Source organism: Bos indicus, chromosome 8, assembly GCF_029378745.1.
Source record: "Bos indicus isolate NIAB-ARS_2022 breed Sahiwal x Tharparkar chromosome 8, NIAB-ARS_B.indTharparkar_mat_pri_1.0, whole genome shotgun sequence".
NCBI lineage: Eukaryota > Metazoa > Chordata > Mammalia > Artiodactyla > Bovidae > Bos > Bos indicus.
The window spans coordinates 28,577,255-28,601,651 of NC_091767.1; the positions used below are offsets into that span (position 1 = coordinate 28,577,255).

General features: G+C 35.3%; 1 protein-coding gene across 9 annotated transcripts in view; it reads right to left on the minus strand.

The window, feature by feature from the left end:
* CCDC171 (coiled-coil domain containing 171) overlaps window positions 1-24,397 on the minus strand; it is a 341,501-nt gene that overhangs the window by 203,156 nt on the left and 113,948 nt on the right. For all 9 annotated transcript variants that reach the window (XR_011568027.1, XM_070794512.1, XM_070794515.1 and 6 more), the window contains 5 exons: window positions 22,004-22,110; window positions 20,048-20,137; window positions 19,037-19,237; window positions 16,325-16,492; window positions 14,366-14,554 (listed from right to left, as the gene is read on the minus strand). Coding sequence is in view for 8 of the 9 variants with exons in the window: in XM_070794512.1 (XP_070650613.1) it covers window positions 14,366-14,554; window positions 16,325-16,492; window positions 19,037-19,237; window positions 20,048-20,137; window positions 22,004-22,110 (755 nt within the window). In the remaining variant the exon portion in view is untranslated. The remainder of the gene's footprint in view (window positions 1-14,365; window positions 14,555-16,324; window positions 16,493-19,036; window positions 19,238-20,047; window positions 20,138-22,003; window positions 22,111-24,397) is intronic.

Sequence of the window (24,397 nt, forward strand, 5' to 3'; positions counted from 1 at the left end):
AGCTTTGACTATATGCACCTTTGTCACAAAGTGATGTCTCTGCTTTTTAATACACTGTCTAGGTTTGTCATAGCTTTTCTCTCATGAAGCAAGTGTCTTAATTTCAAGGTTGCAGTCACTGTCCACAGTGATTTTGGAGCCCAAGAAAGAAAGTCTGTCACTGTTTTCATATTTTTTCCCGTCTATTTGTCATGAAGTGATGGAACCAGATGCCATTTTCTTAGTTTTTTGGATGTTGAGTTTTAAAGCCAGCTTTTTCACTCTCTTCTTTCACCTTCATCAAGAGGCTCTTTAGTTCCTCTTCACTTTCTGTCATTAGTGTGGTGTCATCTGCATATCTGAGGTTATTGATACTTGTCCCAGCAATCTTGGTTCTAGCTTGTGATTCATCCAGCCTGGCATTTTGCACGATGTACTCCGAATAGAAGTTAAATAAGCAGGGAGACAATATACAACCTTGATGTACTCCTTTATCAATTTTGAACCAGTCTGTTGTTCCATGTCTGGTTCTAACTGTTGCTTCTTGACCTGCATAGAGGTTTCTTGGGAGACAGGAAAGGTGGTCTGGTATTCCCATCTCTTTAAGAATTTTCTGGTTTGTTGTGATCCACACAGTCAAAGGCTGCAGCGTAGTCAGTGAAGCAGAAGTATATGTTTTTCTGGAATTCCCTTGCTTTTTCCATGATCCAGCAGATGTTGGCAATTTGATCTCTGGTTCCTCTGCCTTTTCTAAATACAGTTTGTATATGTAGAAGTTCTCGGCTCATGTACTGCTGAAAAATAGCTTGAAGGATTTTGAGCGTGACCTTGCTAGCATGTGAAATGAATGCAGTTGTGCAGTAGTTTGAGCATTCTTTGGCATTGCCCTTCTTTGGGACTGGAATTAAAATGGACCTTTTGCAGTCGTGTGGCCACTGCTGAGTTTTCCGAATTTGCTGGCATACTGAGTACACCATTTTAACAGCATCATCTTTTAGGATCTGAAATAGCTCAGCTGAAATTCCATCACCTCCACTAGCTTTGTTTATAGTAATACTTCCTAAGGCCCACTTGACTTCACACTCCAGGAAGCCCTGGGAAGCCCTAAAAGATGTTTATAATAGTCTTCTTTATATCAGTAAATTGAACCGACATCTGCCCAATTTTTCAAGTCAAAAACTTTGTAATCAGTCTTAATTCCTCCTTCTTTCACCTTATCCTCTCCATTCCCAAATCAAAACCATCCGTAAGCACAATGGGGCCTATCTACAAAACACATCCTCATTCATCTCCATTGCTACCACCTTAATTCTAATGATCATCAGCACTAACTATTCACCCCCAAACTTCAAAGCTAGTTTCATGTCAAACTGGGTCAATCCAATCCTACTGCTGGAACTCTATCTTTACTGAACCAAGGTTTCCCCTTCAAGTCACAACACTTCCACATGCCTTCTGCAAAGACATCACCATTTCCCAGGATCCTCAACTGGAATGAAAAAGGATATGGGCTGCTCTTCTGCTATCCAGACATGAACCTTACTATACCTTTTCATAATTCATCCATGGTCTCTAGCACCACCAGGTGCTGACTTCCCTAATGCTGCTGCTGCTGCGAAGTCGCTTCGGTCATGTCCGACTCTGTGCGACCCCATGGACTGCAGCCTACCAGGCTCCTCCATCCATGGGATTTTCCAGGCAAGAGTACTGGAGTGGGGTGCCATTGCCTTCTCCGTCCCTAATGCTACTCAAGTTCTAACCATATCCTGAACCCATTTCAGGGTCTATCTATTCCATGACACCTATTACTATCAGTCCTATTCATGTTGACCTTGACCTTCTCTGAACATAATTAAACTACTAGGCACTTAATTCCTACACTGCTACTTACTTGTTTCATGTGTGTTTATCTGCTCTCCCTCAAATACAACAGAGTTTTAGTTCCTAAAGGCCAGGGATTATTTACGCCGGTGCCTGTCATAATGCTTTATACCCTTCAAGTATTTAATAAGTATTAAACATATTAAATAATCCTTTATAAAATGTTCCCTGGTGCTTAGAACAGCACTTTACCCATAATAAGCACTGAGTAAATAGCCAGTTAATAAAAACTTTACAAATATAAAGCAAAGAAAAAAATAATCAAAAAAGATATAATTTCTAAATATAATTTGGACCTTATCAACATGTCAAAATTTTATTTTAAATTAATTCTGATATTCCAGGGAGACCTTCAGGGGTATTGCATTATTTACCATGAATTCTTCTTAAATAACAAAGCTTGTTTGAGGATAAGGCTGGAAATTACTATAAGAGCAAATATGCCTTAAAAAAGAAAACTGGTGTTCTTTACCAAAGAAGATTAAAGGCTAATATTTTTCAAACAAACATAAGGAACATCACCTTCAAATTGAACAAAAGCATTCCTAGTACTGAGATAATCTGCTCCTTGGTGTGTTAATTTCAAAAAATAATATTCACAAATTCCCCCTCAAAATATCTTTTAAAAGTTTAACAACCTGAAATTTTTATAAACTTTATATCTTCTACACAGATTTTTTTGACATGCCAAAAATTCTATCTAATTTCACTAGTTTTCCATGACTCTGATAAATTCAAAGTGCACTGAAAATGAAAGGAACAGGACAGCTTCTTCCCTTAATGAATCACGCACTTACTTCCTGAAATACAGAAGCTTTAAGGGACATCTATTGCTTTCAGCAACCCATGAACTTTGAGACCTTGGGCCAGAAATCAGACACTTCCCTGTGGAATAAAACTTTTTTTTATCACTTTTACTTGCTGAGTTCTCATTCTTTATGTTGGCAAAAAGACAAATTGCAAACTGGACAGTGAGTGACAAATAGACATCAAAGGACTTCATTTAAAAGGTTTTATTTTTATGTTACCTATATTTTTTATACAATGGTAGTATTTTAAAATAATAAACATAAATCTGCCTGTTTTTCCTACAATGTAAATGTTTCTCTGTTAAAAAATAAAGCACATTTTGTGGAGAAACTGGAGTCTTCAATACACTGTCAGTGGAAATGTTGAGATGGTGTGCACAGACTTTTGAAAAAGTTTGGCAGTTCTTCAAAAAGTTAAGTAAAAAGTTACCACACAACCTAGCAATTTCATTATCTGGTCTTCCATATATATACTGAAATCCCATAATAGTTATTTACTTACCTTAAAAACACTATCTTCATTTTGGAAGTTTCAGTTCAGTTCAATTCAGTTACTCAGTCCTGTCTGACTCTGCAACCCCATGGACTGTAACACACCAGGCTTCCCTATCTATCACCAACTCCCAGAGTTTACTCAAGCTCATGTCCATTGAGTCGTGATGTCATCCAACCATCTTATCCTCTGTCCTCCCCTTCTCCTCCTGCTGTCAATCTTTCTCAGCATCAGGGTCTTTTCAAATAAGTCAGTTCTTTGCATCAGGTTGCCAAAGTATTAGAGTTTCAGCTTCAGCATCAGTCCTTCCAATGAATATTCAGGATTGATTTCCTTTAGGATGGATTGGTTGGATCTCCCTGCAGTCCAAGAGACTCTCAAGAGTATTCGCCAACACCACAGTTCAAAAGCATCAATTCTTCGGTGCTCAGCTTTCTTTATGGTCCAACTCTCACATCCATACATGACTACTGGAAAAACCATAGCTTTGACTAGACAGACCTTTGTTGGCAAAGTAATGTCTCTGCTTTTTAATATGCTGTCTAGGTTGGTCATAGCTTTTCTTCCAAGGAGCAAGCGTCTTTTAATTTCATTTGGAAGTTTAGCACATCAAAAATAATAGGTGTCAAAAATGGTACATGCCTGTGTGTATTCTCTAGTTTCTAAGGCAATACAAATTATAAAACTATCCAAAGAGATAAGTCAAGCCCTCAAAAGAAAAAGAGTTCTCTTCATCATTTGACTGAAAATAAACTGTCAATACAGGTAAGATGCTTGATTTAGTGATTGTTAAAAGATATTACCTCAGACTGCTAGAAAGTTAGCATGATCAGTCAGATCTGTCTCATGTCTCCCTTCCTTATGGGCTTTCAGATCCTGAAAACAAAGCCCAGGTGGCTCTAGTCTCCTCTACGAAGGCTTCAAACTTTAACCACCTTCTCTTCTGAGTTGATAGCACTCTTTTGGCAAGTAATTATGTACAACCTCGTGATAAACCTTCTATTATTTAATTTTTCATATGTTCCTATAGTGCCTCTCCAACTAACTTTGACACTTTTTGAGGAAAATAAGTATTACACTTCTTTGTTAGGATCACAGCACGAAACAGAGGGTTCCATAAATCTTATATATAACATTTATTTAATTAATAATTATGTAAAGTTATTTTGCTATTCTTACCTACGGTAGTAATTTTGCAATATAGTATGCTAAAATTTCAGTCTCTCAGAAAAAAGAAGTCTGAGAAAAACGAGACCAAGAACTATCATCTTTGATTAACAGTGTGGCACTGGCTACCTTTTTCATACATTATCATATTTAATTACTAAATAAACAAGATTCACTCAGAAAAGTGAGTTCAGGAAATATGAAACTGAGTTGTCACCAGACCTGTTTTCAGATATTACTTCATATACAAAAATAGCATGTTCCTAAAAGAAAGTGTTTAGCATGATGCGAAAAAAAGACTCCCTGATAAGGATGATGGTAATATATTCAAACAGCACATAACGTTTACTTTGTAGCTTCTAAATACCAAACAAGGTGCGAAACATGTCGTATCTGTTATCTCCATTCTAATTCCAACCCTACAACGTCCTCACTACACAAATGAGCAGTTCTCTGAATCTTACTTTTCACATTTGTAAAATAGAAATGATATTTAAGTGACTTATCTCACATGTTTATTATGAGAATCATGTAAGAAGAGGCAAGCAAAGGTATGAAAAAGAGTTAAAAACTGGATCAAGCATTATAAAAATTCAGTTGATAGCATTATTATTAATAAAAACAACTTCTAAAACAATTATTTGAAAAGTAGAGAACTTTCCTATATTTCATTAGAGGTGCCCAATCATAACATAATGTGTGCCGAACTGTGTCTAACTCCTTGTGAATCATGTCTCCCTATCATTATCAACAATATAAACAAGCTGCATTTTTATCTCTGAATATTTTTCAAATTCAATTTAAAAGTAAAAAAATTTAACATCTAACAACACTTTTATGAGTAACTTACTTCTACCCAAATGTACTGTTAATAATGTGATGGAAGAGAAATAAAATGCAATATATTATGATGAACCTGAATTTCTTTGATTTTTGTTCTTCAATTTAAACTCACTTGACTTTACTAAGTGTTTCCCTGATAGCTCAGTTGGTAAAGAATCTGCCTGCAATGCAAGAAACCCTGGTTCGATTCCTGGGTTGGGAAGATCCGCTGGAGAAGGGATAGGCTACCCACTCCAGTACTCTTGGGCTTCCCTTGTGGCTCAGCTGGTAAAGAATCCACCTGCAATGCGGGAGACCTGGGTTCCATTCCTGGGTTGGGAAGATCCTCTGGAGAAGGGGACTTTACTAAACTGTCACATAAACCAGAAGTGTTTAAAATAAATATCATATCAAGGGTTAACCATACTTAACTGACAGTGAAAAATCTTTAGTTTTAGAGAGGAAGTTCTTGTTCCAGTAATTTCATCTTTTCAGATAGAAAAGAAACAAGAATATAAATACTAAAATTACAAAAGCAAAGTCAGTAAGGCAAGGTACCATGGCACTCAGTCCTGATGCTTTGGTAGGCAAAGATGTTTGAGATATATTTATATGATGGCCCCAAAGTTATTTAAATTCACAAATTACCCAACGATGTAGCTAGCACATTTTAACTAATACTAAAACCATGCGAGGGCTTCCCAAGTGGCACTAAGAACCCTCCTGCCAACGCAAGAGACATAAGAGACACAGGTTCAATCCCTGGGTCGGGACAGGCACAGCAACCAACTCTAGTATTCTGGCCTGGAGAATTCCACGGACAGAGGAGCCTAGCAGGCTACAGTCCATAGGGTTGCAGAGTCGGACACGACTGAAACAACTTAAGAAAGTGGAAGTCACTCAGTCTTGTCTGACTCTTTGCAACCCTATGGACTCTAGCCCACCAGGCTCCTCTGTCCATGGAATTCTCCAGGCAAGAATACTGGAGTGGGCAGCCATTCCCTTCTCCAGGGGATCTTCCCAACCCAGGGATCGAACCCAGGTCCCCCACATTGCAGGTGGAAGCAACTTAGCACATACGCAAAAACATGTTAAAAAACAAGCTTCCTACTCTAATTTCATTACCTAACAGCATTCCCACTACCTGCTTTAAAGCTTAAACATCCGAAAGTCTTGCAAATTATTCTGCATTTTTTTAATAAAAGCTATTCATATCCAAAAATTGTTTTTTATTTAACTACCTGTCTTTTACTAACCACTTCTTTACAATAACCAAACACTAAACAGAGACTCTATGGATAAGTCATTTATTTTCCAGCAGATGGTATCTATTAATGGCTATGTTCTCCTGACATATAACATTCTCTACAACCCATAATCCTATGCAAAACTGTGGATTTTTCCCTCTCATGTCCTTATCAACATAATTTTTGAAGTTTAAATAATATAAAATGAAAATATCTATATCTGCATTGCAGCTTGGGGAAAAAAGCAGAGATATAGAATTAATCATAGGAAAATATCCCAAAATGAAATTTATAGATACTGTAATATGCAATATAATATTAGTTTACTAAATATAAACCCAAATTAAATGCTGCTGTGTATCCAATTATATTTTATGAAAATTCAAATATTGTACATAAATAATACAGACAAATGCCAATATATAATATTAATGTACATTCAGGAATAATGAAAATGATACTTTCAATTTGCATATTCAGGGATCAAAGCCATATGTTACACATTCTTCAGGAAAAAAGTCTTCAGTGAGAGCTGCTCCTAAAACATCAGCATTTGTGATGCTGATTGAGAAAGTGAATTGCTATGCCTTCCTAGAGATTTAAAAAGGAAGTGAGTTCAAAACACTGATAGGATAGTTTGAAATCAAGAATTTTGTTCTTTTCTCTCAGGATTGCTTTGACTGTTAGGGGTCTTTTGTGGTTTCACACACATTTTAGGCTTGTTTCTCTTATTTCTATGAAGAATTCCTTTGGTATTTTGATGTGGATTGAACTGAACCTGTAGATCATTTTGGGTAGTATGGTCATTTTAACAATATTAATTCTTCTGATCCATGAACAAGGGATGTCTCTCTCTTTGTTTGTATCTTCTATTTCTTTCTGCAAAGTCTTGTCATTTTATTGTCCAGATCTTTTACTTTTCCAGTTAATTTATTCCTAAATATTTTATTGTTTCTGATGCTACTGTGAATGGGATCGTTTTATTTTTCCAAGGCTTCCTCATTAGTGTAAAAGAATGTCACAGATTTCTATAAGTTGATTTTGTTATCTGCCACTTTACTAAAATCATCAATTACAATTAATTACATCAATTACATGTAATTACTTAATTACAATAGCTTTTGATTGACTCTTTGGGATTTCCTATATGTAAGATCATAGCATCAGCAAGCCATAGTGATAAAAACAATATGGCATTGGCACTAAAACAGACTTCTAGACCAATGGAACCAAATAGACAGTCCAGAATCAAATCCCACCCTATATGGTCAACTAATATTCAACAAGGGAACCAAGAAAACTAATGAGAAAAGGATAGTCTATTCAGCAAATAGTGCTGGAAAAACTGGAGAAACATTACAGAATAATGAAACTAGACCCTTTACTCATACCACTCACAAAAATTAACTCAAAATGGATCCAAGACTTAAACATAAGACCTAATACCATAAAACTCCTAAAGAAAACATAGAGATGAAGCCCAAAGATATGTGTCTTGGGAATGATTTTTTTTGGATATGACATCAAAAGCACAAGCAATACAAATAAAAATCAACAAATGGGACTATATCAAATTCAAAAGCTCCTGCCCTGCAAAATAAACAATCAACAAAATGAGGTGATTGCCAACAGACTGGAAGAAAATTTTTACAAATCATGTATCAGATGAGGGGTTAGTATTCAAAATACATAAAGAATTAATACAACTTAATAACCAAAAAAATAGTTTTAAATGGGCAGAAGAACCAAATAGACACTTTTCCAAATAGGACATCAAAATGGTCAACAGACACATGAGAAGATGCTCAACATCACTAATCACCAGGGAGAGACAAGCAAAAACCACAGTGAGATATCACCTCATTCCTGTTAAGATGGCTATCGTCAGGACGACAAGAGACAACAGGGGACAGTGAGGCGTGGTGAAGAAGAAACCCTTACACACCGCCAGAAAGAACGTAAGTTAGTCAACCACTGTGGAAAACAATATGAAGGGGCCTCAGAAAATTAAAACTAGACCTACCTCCAGGAATTCTGCTTCTCAGAATATACCCAAGGAAATGAAAACAGTAATTCGGTGAGATACATGCACTCCCGTGTTTACTACAGCACTATTCACAATAGCCAAAATATGGAAACAACCCAAAAGACCACCAACAAATGAAGGGGTAAAAAAGATTCACATACAGAATGTAATATTTTTCACCCATGAGAAAGGAATATATCCTGCCATTGGTGACAACATGAATGAACCTTGAACGTACTATTAAGCCAGACAAGACAGAGAAAGGCAAGCACTGTACAACATCACTCATATGTGGGATCCAAAGAAATCAAACGTGCAAAAACAACAACAATGTACAAGGGAATGCCCATCAGACCATCAGCTGATTTCTCAACAGAAACTCTAGAAGCCAGAATGGAAAAGCATAATATATTTAAAGTGATGAAAGGGAAGAACCAACAACCAAGAATACTCTACCCAGCAAGACTCTCCTTCAGATTTGATGGAGAAATCAAAAGCTTTCCAGACAAGCAAAAATTAAGAGAATTCAGCACCACCAAAGCAGCTTTACAACAAATACTAAAAGAATTTCTCTAGGCAGGAAACACAAGTGAAGGAAGAGACCTACGGAAAATAAACCAGAAACGATTAAGAAACAGGTAATAGGATCATGCTGTGTGCTGTGCTCAGGCACTCAGTCACGTCTGACTCTTTGTGACTCCATGGACTGTAGCCTGCCAAGCTCCTCTGTCCATGGAATTCTCCAGGCAAGTAGCCAGTTATTTCTCCAGGTCTTCCCAACTCAGTGATCAAACCTAGATCTCCACATTGCAGGCAGATTCTTTACCATCTGATTAGATGTCATGTATGTTCACTGAACATAGACAATAATATGGTACTATAAGCATATAATGTAATAAATATTACAAAGGCAACCATATCACAATACATTAATATATCAAAGTACTATGATGTATACCTTAAATTTACACCACATTGCATGTCGAATTTATCCCATTTTTTAAAAGTGATAGGAAATGAAGAAAATTGGAAGGTTCACATTACCTGATTTCAAGACCAACCAAAAAATACAAAAATCAAACCAGTGTGGTACTGAAAAAAGAATATACATATAAACAAATGTAATAGATGAGAAAGTCTAAAACATAGACTTGGACAAATGCAACCAACTGATTTCTGACAAAGGCACAAAAGCAATTCAGTAGAAAAAGGATAGTCTTTAAAGAAATAGTGCTAGAACATGGACATCCAAATGCAGGAAAAAAAAAAAAGACCAACCCAAGCCTCACCTCTTTACAAAAATTAACTCAAAATGGATCACAGACCTATATGTAAAACCTAAAACTATACAAAATCTAGAAAAAAAGCAGGAAGAAATCCTGGTGACCTTGTACTAGGGAAAAGAGTCCTTAGATACAATACTAAAAGCCCAGGCCATAAAAGAAAAATGTATCAAATTGAACTTTATAAATTTAAAACACTTGTTCTGCAAAAGTTCTTTAAGAGACTTGGAGAGAATACTTGCAAATTACATATCTAACAAATGACTTGTATCCAGAATATATAAACAATGTTTGAAATTCAGCAAGAAGAAAATAAGCAACGTAATTACAAAGTGGGCAAAAGATATGAATAGATAACTCACCAAAAAAGATATACAGATGGCAAATAAGCATATGAAAAATACTCAACATTATTATTCATTAGGGAAAGTCTAAATTAAAACCATAATGACATAGCACTATACACCTATTAGAATAGCTAAAAAGAAAAAGAAAAAAATGATGAAACCACATGCTGGCACAGATGCAGAGCAATTAGAACTTCTTACAAGCCTAGTGAGAAGGCAAAATGATAGCCACTTGGGAAAACAATTTGATAGTTTCTTATAAAGTTAAATACATTCTCACCATAATAACAGAAATCAGACTCCTAAGTATTCACCCCCCCCAAAAAATTTTAACTTATATGCAGATTACATCATGTGAAATGCCAGGCTGGATGAAGCACAAGCTGGAATCAAGACTGCCAGGAAAAATATCAATAACCTCAGATACACAGACGACACCACCCTTATGGCAGAAAGTGAAGAAGAACTAAAGAGCCTCTTGATGAAAGTGAAAGAGGAGAGTGAAAAAGTTGGCTTAAAACTCAACATTCAAAAAACTGAAAAAGTTGGCTTAAAACTTAACATTCAGAAAACTAAGATCATGGCATCTGGTCCCATCACTTCATGGCAAATAGACGGGGAAACAATGGGAACAGTGACAGACTTTATTTTGGGGGGCTCCAAAGTCACTGCAGATGGTAACTGAAGCCATGAAATTAAAAGACGCTTGCTCCTTGGAAGAAGAGCTATGACCAACCTAGACAGCATATTAAAAAGCAGAGATATTACTTTACCAACAAAGGTCTGTCTAATCAAAGCTATGGTTTTTCCAGTAGTCCTGTATGGATGTGAGAGTTGGACTATAAAGCAAGCTGAGCGCTGAAGAATTGATGCTTTTGAACTGTGGTGTTGGCGAATACTCTTGAGAGTCCCTTGGACTGCAAGGAAATCGAACTAGTCAATCCTAAAAGAAATCAATCCTGAGTATTCATTGGAAGGACTGATGCTGAAGCTGAAACTCCAATACTCTGGCCAGCTGATGTGAAGAACCGACTCATTTGAAAAGACCTTGATGCTGGGAAAGATTGAAGGCAGGAGGAGAAGGGGACGACAGAGGATGAGATGGTTGGATGGCATCACTGACTCTATGGACATGAGTTTGAGTAGGCTCCAGGAGTTGGTGATGGACAGGGAAGCCTAGCAAGCTGAAGTCCACAGGGTTGCAAAGAGTCAAACATGACTGAGAGACTGCATTGAATTGAATGATCCACAAAAACCTACCCATGAATGTTAAAAGCATGTTTAATCATAATTGTAAAAAAATAAAACAACCCAAAGGCCCATCAGCAAGTATCTAGATAAACAGTGCTACATTCATACAATGGAATATGACTCAGCAGTAAAAATGAGGGAGCTACCAATACAACCAATAATGTGAACAATTCCCAAACATATTTTGTTGAGTGAAGAAAGACCGAAAATGCTACATACTGTATGATTTCACTTATATAACATACTGAGGCTTCCCTGATAGCTCAAGTGGATAAGAATCCACTTGCCAAAGTAGGAGACTTAGGTTCAATCCCTGGTCTGGGAAGTTTCCACATGCCACACAGTAATTACCCCACACATCACAACCACTGAGCTTGTGCTCCAGAGCTCAGGAACCACAACTACTGAGCTCTCGTGCCAAAACCACTGAAGCCCATGGGCCCCAGAGCCAGTGCTCCGCAACAAGAGAAGCCACTGCAATGAGAAGTCCACACCCACAACTAGACACAAGCCCTCACTCTCTGCAACTAGAGAAAAAGCCTGTGCAGCAACAAAGACCCAGCACAGCCAATAAATAAATACATAAATAAAATGTATATAATATTCTGGAAAAGGCAAAAGCATAGGGATGCAACAAACCTGCAGTTCCCATATATAGTCAGTTGTTTTTTCTCAAAGGGACTAGGGATACTAAATCAGGAAAAGTAAAGTCTTGAATAAATGGTGTGGGAACAACAAATGCAGAGAGAAAATGAACCTCAGCTTCCATTTAACATTACACACAAAAATTAATTTGAGATGGATCACAGACCTAGACAAAAAAGCTAAAACTATAAAACCTCTAGAAGAAATGATACATTATCTTCAGAATCTTGGGCTATAGAAAGAGTGCTTACCACAGAAAAGTACTCAAAAGAGAAGAAGATTTATAAGTTGAACTTCATCAAAATTTTAAAACTTGTGATCATCAAAATAAATACTAAAAAATAAAAAGGCAAGTAAGATACTGAAAGAAAATATCTTGGATACATATGTATGATAAAGAATTATATCCAGAATTTATAAAGAACTTCTGAAAATCAATAATAAAAACACAAACAACCCACATTTTTAATGTACAAACACCTGAAGAGACACTTCACAAAAGAAAATATGTAAATGACAATAAGAATATAAAAAGTGCTCAACGTCATATTCACCAAGAAAATGTGAAAATCACAATGAAATTCCATTTTAAAACAACTAGAATGGCTAAAATTTAAAAGACTGACAATGACAAACTTTGCAGAGGATATAGAACAATGAAAATTCTCATACACTGATGGCAGAAATATAAAGTGATAGAACCATTTTGGGAAAAAAATGTCTGATAGTTTTTTATAAACATACATCTGTCTTATAAACTAGTGTAGTTAAACTACACTCTTAACTACAAAATGAAAACATATGTCAACAAAACAGTTAAACAATAATGTTTGCAGCAATTTTGTTTACAATAGCCAAAAGCTGGAAAAAAGACAAATATCCATCAATTCACAATTTATCAAATTGTGGTATAATTGTAAAGTGGAATACTGGGGCTTCCCTGGTGGCTCAAAGAGTAAAGTGTCTGCTTGCAATGCAGGAGACCTGGGTTCGATCCCTGGGTCAGGAAGATCCCCTGGAGAAGGAAATGGCAACCCACTCCAGTACTCTTGCCTGGAAAATCCCATGGACAGAGAAGCCTAGTAGACTACAGTCCATAGTTGAGTAGTGGAATACTACTCAACTATAAAAAAGAATGAACTGATAAATACAACAAGCATGAATATTAAAAATATATATATGTTGAGGGAAATAAGCCAACCACCGAAGACTACACACTGAATGATTCTAGAACAAAGGAAAATAATCTATGATGATAGGTATCAGAACATCAGAACAATGGGTGCCTATGGGGAGTGGAAACTTAACGGAAGAGAGCACGAGAGAACTTTCTGAGGTAATGAAAATGTTTAAGTCTTAAATGGGGCAGTGGGTACATGGGTGCATACACTGATCAAAATATCATACTATACACTTAAAATCTGTTCACTGCATGTCAAAATTATCTCTAAAAAATTTATTTAGGCCTCTTCAGTGGTAGAAAATGCAGAAGATATCACATGGCATCCTGCATGTAGTGAACAAAAGGCCACTTTTAGAGAGAGTATGAATTCATTCAAATTCACAGAGAAAAGCTTAACTTCATATGGGGCTCATATGCTTGGGAAAACAGAGTGGTCTTACTTTAAGCAACTGGAAACTGTTTATTGGCAAATTTTTTAAATGCAGTTTCTTTTTTTAATTAGACTTGACAATATAAGAATGAGTGGATCAAATAAAGAGGTTAAAACTGAATCAACTATGAGAAGTCTATACAAAAAAAGTATAGACGGTCATTGTTATTTCTCATTGGGCAGGAATGAGAGTTAACAATATAAAGTATGTTGATAATATCTTGTATAAGACAAACATATGATTTTGTTAACTACACATAACTTCTGTTCTCAATCGAATCCAACACAGAGGACATATTACCTCTCACAACCAATAGTTTTGCTATAGGATCTATAACTATAATTCAAATTCTTCAACATTAGGAACTACAGCAAATTTCAACCCCAAATGAATTAAAATGATGGTTCACATATTAATATAAATCTCCACAAATGGAATAAACTGGATCGAAGTATATCTACACTAAAACTGATAATATTTTACCAGAATTTCTTAACCTTTATTTTTAAAATGAAGGAAATACAATTTCAGTATTTAATTGATCTCTGCATTTTTAACCAGAAACCCATCTACTTTCAAACTTAAGTGAGACAATCCTTAATCCACCTGAGTGCGTGCATATGCATGTATGCCCATTTGTGTACGTGTCTTTGCACAATCACATGGACATGTAGCCCAAACAAGCAAGTTCTGTGTGGTTCTCCAAAGCTTTAACTGACTTGGTATTGGTATTAAAAGAAAACACTTGAAAGTAAAAGATCGAGCATCCCATTTTTCAAGCTCTTTGTGGCAGTAGCATACCTGTGCCCTCTTCTGTACCTCCAGGAGGAGTTCAGAGTACTGCAGCTCCAGTTCCTTCTTTTGTTTGTGCCAGCAGCTCTCTTGTGCTTTGATCTGCTCTGCCACTTTGTTAAAGGTGTCTTCCTGGGTTTGCTGAAGCTCTTTCATCGTATCAGACTTGTTTTTACAGATATACTCTAGATGACTTATCTAAATGGTGAAATGCAATACAGAACAAGATATGCTCACCCATGTGTTCTTTGTATCATCTCCCCCAAAAGCTATTCTAGAATATTATACTATATTTTATACCTTAAGATCATACAAAAATTTTAAGCTAAAATGAAAAATAAATGAAGAAACAGGAGTCAGTAGAACAAAACTATATTTTAGCAGAAAATGTTTCATTTATATGTATAGATGACATCTTTTTCTCCAATAAAATTGTATGTGTGTGCTCAGTCACTCAGTTGTGTCTGACTCTCTGTGACCCCATGGACTGCAGCCCACCAGGCTCCTCTGTCTATGGCATTTTCCATGCAAGAATATTGAAACTGGTTGTCATTTCCTATAGGGGATCTTCCTAACCCAGGGATCAAACCCACACCTCCTGCATTGGCAGGTGGATTCTTTACCACTATACCACCTGGGAAGCCCCAATAACTAACAAAGTTACTTATTCTATAATCAATTTTACTGAGAAAATTAAGAAGAATATTTTTACCTCTAGAACCAAAACTCAAGCTGTTCAGATATTTCAGTGGGAAAGGAAGTACTTAAATGAGATTTATAAATCTACAAACATTTTACATATAATAAAGCAGAATGTTCCAATCATTTTTTATTTCACATTCAAAACACTGGAAAGCAAATCCTCATCATCTAATATATATGACAGTTAATGATGTTTTGAAATTATGAAAAACTATTAAAATACAATACCACATCAGAGAGCTAAAACATGTACTCAATTATCAGTAATTTGGAAATCTGTTATGTACACATTCACAGCTAAGAACAGTATCTCCACTTATCACAATTTATTCCCTTATTTCCTCAACCCTACTTCTCAATGCCTATGATTGTTTGCCAATCAGACCAAGATAAAAATGCTCTAAAATTGGGCCAAGATGCTGTTTCATTACTTCAACAGATTAAAAAAAAAAAAAAAAAACTTAGGGAACAATTTTCCTCTCTGTATCCCTTAAGGGCAAATGTCACTGCAACTAAGACCTAGAAACTAGATCATATAAATATAGTTCTAACTAGTTCAACAGACTCAGGATAAGAATCAACACCTTTAACAGAGAAATACATTGGACTGCTAAGCCACTTTAATTTTCAATAACCAAAAGAAGGTTTTTAAATTTTTTTTGAAAGACTGAATTCCTAGGTTTGTGAATGTTAAAGGGGTGATGAAAGTCCAGTTTTCTCCTACAATATGTTCTTCTTACTATCTAAAGCACTGAATGGGTTTTGTAATATACAGTTTGTTCTATTACAAGACATGTCATAAACATAATTTTTAAATTTTAAGTGCTTTTAAAGTAACATCTCATTATTTCCTGAGCAAAGAATTTTAGGATCATGTTTTTGAATAACTGTATCTTGTTTCTATTTTATGCTAACATAAAGAGTTGGTTTATTAATGTAAATGACTAAGTTCTTTGAATTGCTTCATCAGTAAGATTAATTTATTTTCTTTTAATTAGGTCCCTGTGGCTAACACTGGCTAGTAGTATTAGCATGTCCTGCACAGAAAGTGGAGCTCAGAGACTTCATACAGACTTCAGTCACATTTACATGCCCACAGCAATGGCATCAAACTGAGTTGTAGACAAGCCATAATTAATGGTATTGAATTATTAACACCCAAATTCTTTTTGAAATAAGATGAATGTCAGCCCTTCTTAATGATACTGTGATGTGGACAAATGTCACTGAATTTAATAGAGGAATCTGGTGCCTGAGGACAGTTACCTTCTCATTAGCCCTGTTGAGGTCTACGATCAGGGCATCAACATTCTCCTGCAAGACTGCACAAAGCTCAGGCCAAGAGAATTTATCCAGCATGCCTTCTGGTTGTTTTATGAGCACAGAGCCTGCTATCAAGTGCTGATACAAGGTATGAAGGAAGGTTAGCTTCTCCTGTGAGAAAAAAAGAAATTAATTCCAGTATATAAACACTGTAAGAAGTAAAACACATAATACACGTGGTAAAGAATTTATGTCAAAAATCCTAGAAAGGAATTAAAATACTCAAGTATGGGAATATGGTCATCTTGGGGACTTTTTTAACATTCAAAGTTAAACATCAGATAGAAACTTAAATTGCTTACATTTAGTAAAAAATCTCAAGTGTAGAAGCCAAAAGACCTGGGTTCTGAGGCCAGCTCTGCTACAACTGAGGACATGATCTGAGTCAGTGTCTGTTTAGGATTCACCTTCCTTGGCTTTAACATGAGGTATCTGGACTAGATGCTTCTAAGCTCTTCTAACTAGAAGTTAACATGGTAATTCCATAATTTTATATTTACATTTGCCAAAAAAGATGTGAAATCAAAAAACCAAAATATAGAGTGTATCCAACACTGTTAAAGAAAAAGTTATACCAATATCTGCACTTTACATGCACACAATTACTCAGCTTTCCTCCTCCTCCAGAGATTCTAGTTTACTTACCACTTATAAGAAATCTATCCTAAGCCCCTTAGGCAAAGCAGACAGTGATATGAAAGAGATGGAAGATAGGCTCATTATTTTTCCCCCACTTAGAAGTTTATACCAGACTTGGCAAACTGGGCATTTATAGGTGTTTAAATATCACAAACTTAGCAGTCCAAAAAAAAAAAAGAAAGGACATAGCTGCCCAAGACATGCTTTAAAACTGTTCAATTAAAAATATGTAAAAAAATTCTTTCAAATTATATTGCTATTGTTGTAACTAAACCATCCATTGTTTAATGACCTAGAAACACTATACTATAGAATTCATTAAAAAGCTGATTTCCATCTTGAACACAAAAAGAGAATTTACTTACTAAAATGCCAAATTGCTCTTGTTGTAAAACATTTTTATCCTTAAAGTCAAAGAATGGAACTCAAGAAAAGGTAATTGTGAAGCTGCAAAACGAGCATTTTAGGTAGATAAACTAAGTTCTCTCAAGGTTTTTAATAGACCAACAGGAAAACCTTTAAAAGAAATTTTAAATTTCTATTTAAAAAATAGGAATTCTAATCTTCCAGACAAGAACTGAATGTAGCATATGTAAACTTATTGTAGTTAGAAGCTGTGGTGAAAGTTTCCAATATATATAAAAATACATATCTTTCATTCTCTCTATATGTCATCTGAGATTTTTTCCAAATATAACAATTTAAACCCCCCCCAAAAATTTGAATATATAGCTATATCCACAACTTGAATTAAGATATAAGAAGAATCTTTATAACAATGCTATATATTTTTATTTTTTAAGCAATTAAAGATGCCTTTTGCATTTTCAACTAAATTGAGACATTCAAAAATCTTATTAAGTATAACTAACCAAACATAACACTCAGGCACTAACAATCTTCCCTCTCCGCATTTTGCCAAGTGATCGAGTTCTTCATAAAGGGTAATTCATTGTGTCGCCATCATGTCCTTTTTGCTTGGGCTGTGATGAACCATGCATGACAATCATCCATTTGGCGTGAAAAGAGAATCTCAAGATCCAAAATCAATTCACACATGTTGAACCCAACCACAATCCTGTAGACATGCTGACTTTACAATACAGTCAGCCTTCTAGTTTCCTTTACTTTAATCATTATCTGATGTGTAGAACAATTCCAGCCCCTTCATGTGGACACAATTTAAATCCCAGACTGTAAGAAGAGTGGGAAGAATGTTTCCTTTTTACTCTCTTGGCATTCATGTTCATATTTGTTCGAGTAATGAACTCAATATGCAAGACGACTCAGATAAACTAGCTCCATGCTAGCTAGACTAGCTCTACGTCCCATGGGTAAAAGAAAATGTAAGATTACAATTCTACTCACACAGGCTCATACAGTATGGAAGAGTCTGTCATATTTTAAGAAGTCATTAACAAATTAACATGGATAGGCAACTCCCAAGGACATCCAAATAAACTTTGTAACTGTGTGAGACTTGTATTTTTCTAAATTTTGATTAATATCTTACAATTATAAAAAAATAAGGCAACTGTCTATTAAAGTAGATATTATTCCTGTTTTGCAAATAAGGAAGCAAAGATGTGGAGAGACCAAACCATGTGGCTTTTCCATATTCACAGTTTGTAAACAGAAGTACCTCTACCCAAGTGAGTTCTTTCAGCTTACAAAAAAGACTCTTTCCACCTTATCAGGCTACTAACTACTGAAATAAAAAAATTATTTTGTCACTGACACACAAGACTGTTAGGAGCATAGCTGCTTGAGAGAGTATGTTCTAATAGAGAAAACAACTTGTACAAATGGTAAAACAGTTAAACTACTTTATTTCTCTCACAAAATTGTATCATACAAGAGTAATGGAATGGCTGGTTTTGCAGCTGGCATGAACACTTCAAAATAGCTGAGAAGAATTTTTTGAATTAAATAAGAAGACCCACTTGATAGATGTAAATTTCTAAAAGTGAGATTAGTGCGAGGCCTTCCTGACAGTCTTCTTGTCTCAGGTAATACCTCAGCATCCTTATGGAAAGCCTGGGAAAGCTTCTCAAGTTCACTCTCAGATTGGGCTGCTCGCGCCTTTTCTTTCTCCCAACAGTGCAGCACATTCTGCAGTTCCACTTTCAGAGTGTTTATTAGAGCCTCTCTGTCTGCACATTTAGTGCGTAAATGACTTAACTCCTTACTGACATCTGCCAGCTTATCCTGAAGATCCTGTTGGAGACACCAAACAAAAAGATGGTGGGAAGATTATAACACTTAAATATAAAATGTTAATCAAATAACTTATTCCAGAAAGCTCTTTACAAGGGTTTTCCTTTCAGCTCATTATTAAAAAAAAAAAAAAAAATTGGTAGCTCAAAAACTTTCAAATAACATTTAAAAAATAAATCTCCTACATTTACTATAAGAACATTTACTTCCCAATGATATTTCAAATTCCAAATACGTGACATAAAATTCTGCTTCACTTTTCAGTCCTTACCCTTAACAGATTTCATTCAAGTACATCCATGACAAACAACGCGAACCCACACCAAAAAATTCCAACTCTGAGAGTTGCCTTAGTATAATTTTGCCAACATGTAGTACATAAAAGCAGCACAAAAAATAAACGGTTGTCCTGGACCTTAGCTAGGTGTGGTCTCAGCCCACTACTAGGCATGATGTACTTAAAACAATAACTCCACTCCAAAATTATGAAAACTGACTCCAAGCACTGATGTGCTTACATAAAATATGTTGACTGTGGATCAAATCTTAAAACAATTTTTGAATCTATGGTACTATCATTAAATCTGGAAAATGAATTTTTCCTTGAACCAAAACAATTTCCAATAAAGTTTTTTTAATGAAAAATCATTCTTATTTTGATCAACAATAAAAAAATTGTAAGCTGTATCTAGACATACTTAATAAAAAATAGGAAGATATATTTTCATATAGCTCTCCTTAAAAATATTCCCTAGATAATTATATGAGTTACTTAACACAACAGGAAAAAGTTATTCTAAATTATAATACCTTTATATTTTTAGTGTGAGATTCTATCTTCTGTTTGGTAGAGTCAAGCTCATTCGATGCCTTTTCCTTAGCATTATTCATGTTGCTTAGCTGATGAAAAACAAATGTAAGCAACTTTTAAAATATTTTCCAAGGGTGGATAACTCAAAAGCTAATCTTTAAATTTTTATGCAATTATTAAATACAAATTTTTGATAGTAATTTAATCTTTAAAATGTATTTCTTTTGGTTAACTATGTAATTTCTGTCACAAGTTCACATGCTAAAAAGAAAAGCAAGCATTCAAGCTTAAAATGTCAGTGATATCGTTGTGTTTTTACCAGCTATCTGGATAAAGGATTCCATTCTTACTGTAAACAAATATAACTTTATTTTTAAAATCCTACAGGACCAACATGCCAGAAGCAATGGCATCTATACGGAAAGAAGAAAGGACAGAGCAGAAGACTGTTCTTTCTGCATCGTGAGGGTATCCGCAGGTCTCACTCCATATGACAACCTCAGGGTCGGTCACATGCAGTCCTACTGGGAAGGCTTGTGGCAGGTCATCAGTTGGTCCTGCTCCACTTGTGATTTATTTTCTTTGACAGTTCATTCTTCTTTCTGTCAGACTGCTCTTTTTGCTTTCTTTGCAGCCACCCCCTTGGTCTCCCCACTGCTGTCTCTGGCACTGGTTCACAACAAAGCGCATTACTAAGCCAAAGCCTGCTGAGTCGACTTTTCAACTGTGCTGAAGATCATGTGACATTCATCCTCCCAAATAACAATTCGCTGTGGGTAATATGTTCCTACTTACCCTGCAGCTTCCAGACCTAGGCCTCAGAAAAGGTGCATAAACTACTAACAATACAGGTTGTCTTGTCTCACTGGGAAAGACGGCAATGTTTGCTCTTTATAGAAATTTAATTATTCCAGTGGTCACTTTCTTTTAAGCCTTTTGAAAAATTACAGAAGGCATTAAGAAAACTCACTTTTCCTTCTTTCTTCACCTTAACAAACTAAAGTAAAATATAGCTCTTTTGAAATGGGAAATATAAGGGTTTCATGGCCTTTGTATTACATGAAACAAACAGATAAACACAGAGGGATAAATACTAAATTATAGGTTTTGTAACTTGTCTTCAGTTAGAAAAATTGTCTGTTGTTTTACTAACTGTATTTAATGTAGTTATTTCATATTTTCTAATTTGATAAGATGTAACTAAATAAACTCTTCAATTTTTAAAGCACAAGTTCATAAAGCATTTTAATACCCAAGAAAATTATCAATCCACAAATTAAACAATACAAAAGAGAAGATAACATGTACACCCATGGCCGATTCATGTCAATGTATGGCAAAAAAACACTACAATACTGTAAAGTAATTAGCCTCCAATTAAAATAAGTAAATTAAAAAAAAATTTTAAAAAGAGAGAAGATAAATAGAAGCATGAGTTTTTTCAATTAGGAAACCAAAACCTCCAGGCTACATCAAGCAGATATTTGTTTTTAAAAAACTTCTAACAGTCACTCCCTTTAGAGAATGCAAACTAATTTCTCTCTTTTTCAGTAAGATCTCTACAATTTGTAGAACTCTTAAGCCAAAATATTGACAAGCCCTAAATGTCCACTACCTATTCCAAATCTCATGAAAACACATTAACATTTAAATATTATATTAACTGAGTTGCACAGCTTTTTTATTAAATTAAAAGATAAATTAAGAAGACCAAGAAGTGACAGTCTTTAGAACTCCGAAAATAGCAGTGTGACAGAAGAGTTACAAAAACACAAGTGAGACGCGACTTTAGGCCACACTTACAGAGAAAACGGTGACAGACAACTTATTATTTTTTTATCGGGGAGGCTGTCAAATCAACATTCGCAATCTTTTTGGCCTTTGTAACAAGCGAGTAATACGTACTGCTGCAGGCCGAAGGCCATGTGTGTGGGGCCCAGCAGTGCAAGTGTTACCTCATTAGATGCCTCTTCCAGCTTGTTCTGGTAATCTGTCAAGGTGCGTCTCAGAGTCTCAAGGACAACAGAGAAGCTCGGGGGTTTATCTTTGTCCTTGTGGATGCCTACAGAAAAATACAGAATGAAAATATACCATTAAAGTCACAAAGAGACAACAGTCAGCTGAAAAGACATCATGATACATGAGTAGACTCATTCTTCTAAGTACACTGCTGCATAGCCAAGTAGTAATCGATTTCTAAACGAGTGGTCAAGTTAAGTTCATGATATATCAAGTACAAATTTATGGCTACTTTGTACCTCAGTCCACCCTGTAGTTTGTAATAAGATCTTTTTTCTTTTTTTTTTCCCATTTCCAAAGGAACTATAGTATTTGTACATACCTGTCATCCAACAATTAAATAAACAGTCTATACTAAACACTGTTTGGGAGAGTTAAATATACTTACTCTGGTCCCTGTGTTTCTGATAAGTCAGGCCTATTTTTCTCAACCAGTAATTTCTGAACCCAAGAGCACATAATTTTCTGTTATGCTTAGAAATGATATTCTTCAATCCTTAAAATTCTCAAGTTACAATTTGAAATAAATTATAAAAATGCTATTACTATCTACATAGGCCCACATCATGTTTCAATTAAAACTCTTAAAACCGATACCCATTGTAAAAATGTATTTCCACATTATGCTCTCAAACTATTTTAATTTAGCTAGGACATAAGTTAGTTGAGTTAATCAAGGTCACATGGTTAAATGCAGTTTAAAATATTAATCCAAATCTTCAAAAGTTTAGTTTCAAAAACTACTTTAAACTGCTTATTGTATTACTCATAAAGTGTAAAACAATAAGTAGCAAATTTTAAAACATACTAAAAGTGTAATAATCTCCCTCTCATATTTTATAATCTAAATATTAATATAGATATGAAGCATTCATAATAACTTTTTTATTATTCATTGATTCATTCATTCAACTAATTCAACGTGTGAATGTATTCCTACTGTGTACTAATCCTAGACATTAGGCAAACGGAGGTGAACAAGAGTGGTGGAATCTGTTCTTATGGGATTTACCATCTAAAAAGAAGAGATGAGACAGTAAACAATTACATAAGCTCATTCATCCATTCCTCAAGTATTCAGTTGCTGGAACTTTAGGGAGAGGAGGGAAGAAGGCAGTAACAAAGGAAAGAAAGGATGAGTAAAGGGGGGATAGTCTTTGGTTAATAACAGAACAACTTTATTTACCTCAGAGTATTAATGATAATTATTATTTTAATTTTGAACAAAATATTATTAATAAACATTACATTCACCAAAGTATAATGTAAACACTATCTGAAGTATGGGTACACCTTAAATTTTATTAAAGGAAAGAATAATAATTAACTGAAAAACCAAAAGTAATGTGGAAACAACACATATCCCAGCGAGAGGGGAAAAAAAGAAGGCAGTGCCCTCAGCCATGAAAATGAAGGAGACAGTACTCTTCGGAATGACTATGAGTTGGAGAGACAACTCATTAAAAATTTTATTAGAGGTCTTACCAAATATATTTTTTTTAAATTGCTCTCTTGCGCAAGATTAAAAAAAAAATGTAATGTATAATTCTTTTCTTTTGCTACTACACAAGTAGGCCATGAATAAATCATTCAAGGACACCCGGGAAATCTGTTAGCTTATACAATAAGGGAGAAAACTTGCTCTTAGAAATCCAGAAGAATAAAATCGCCATAATATGGTTGTTGAGGGATAAGGGGACAAAATGCCCTCTCCTTACTAACCCATGCAAATCTTATATTCTACATACAATAAAGTCTCTCTGCCTGAAAATGCTTTCACAATAAAGTTCAAATGAGGTGAAAAGTATGCTTTATGTCCCGGCCACCTTCATTATAAAAAGAAGTACTTACTGGTACCTTCACACGACAGTGTTCACAAGCAAAAAGAAAGGACCCAGGAGCTTACTGACTAAAATGTGATTCAACCTAATAATGCCCTAATCACTGCACTACTGGCACCCCAAACAATAAACTATTAAACTATCCTATCAGTGAAAGGACTAAAAACTCACAGATGAAGAACAGTAATAAATAAATAAATAAAGTAAAATTTTAACAGTAGTCATAAATGGTTTTTCAAACGTCAAAGTGCAAATGAAGAACAGCATGTGTCACAACCATTTATAGTACCATTACTCCAACTCAAAATCTTCTTAGTTCCTCTGTCCTTGTCCCTGTCCACGTATGTCTCTTTACACGGTGCCAGCCTGTACTTTCACGTCACTGCTGCCTGTCTCAATCTCTTTCTCACTTTTAAGTAGGTTTCAAGTCTGGGTGCTCAGTCATGTCCGACTCTTTGTGACCCCATGAACTGTAACCTGCCAGGCTCC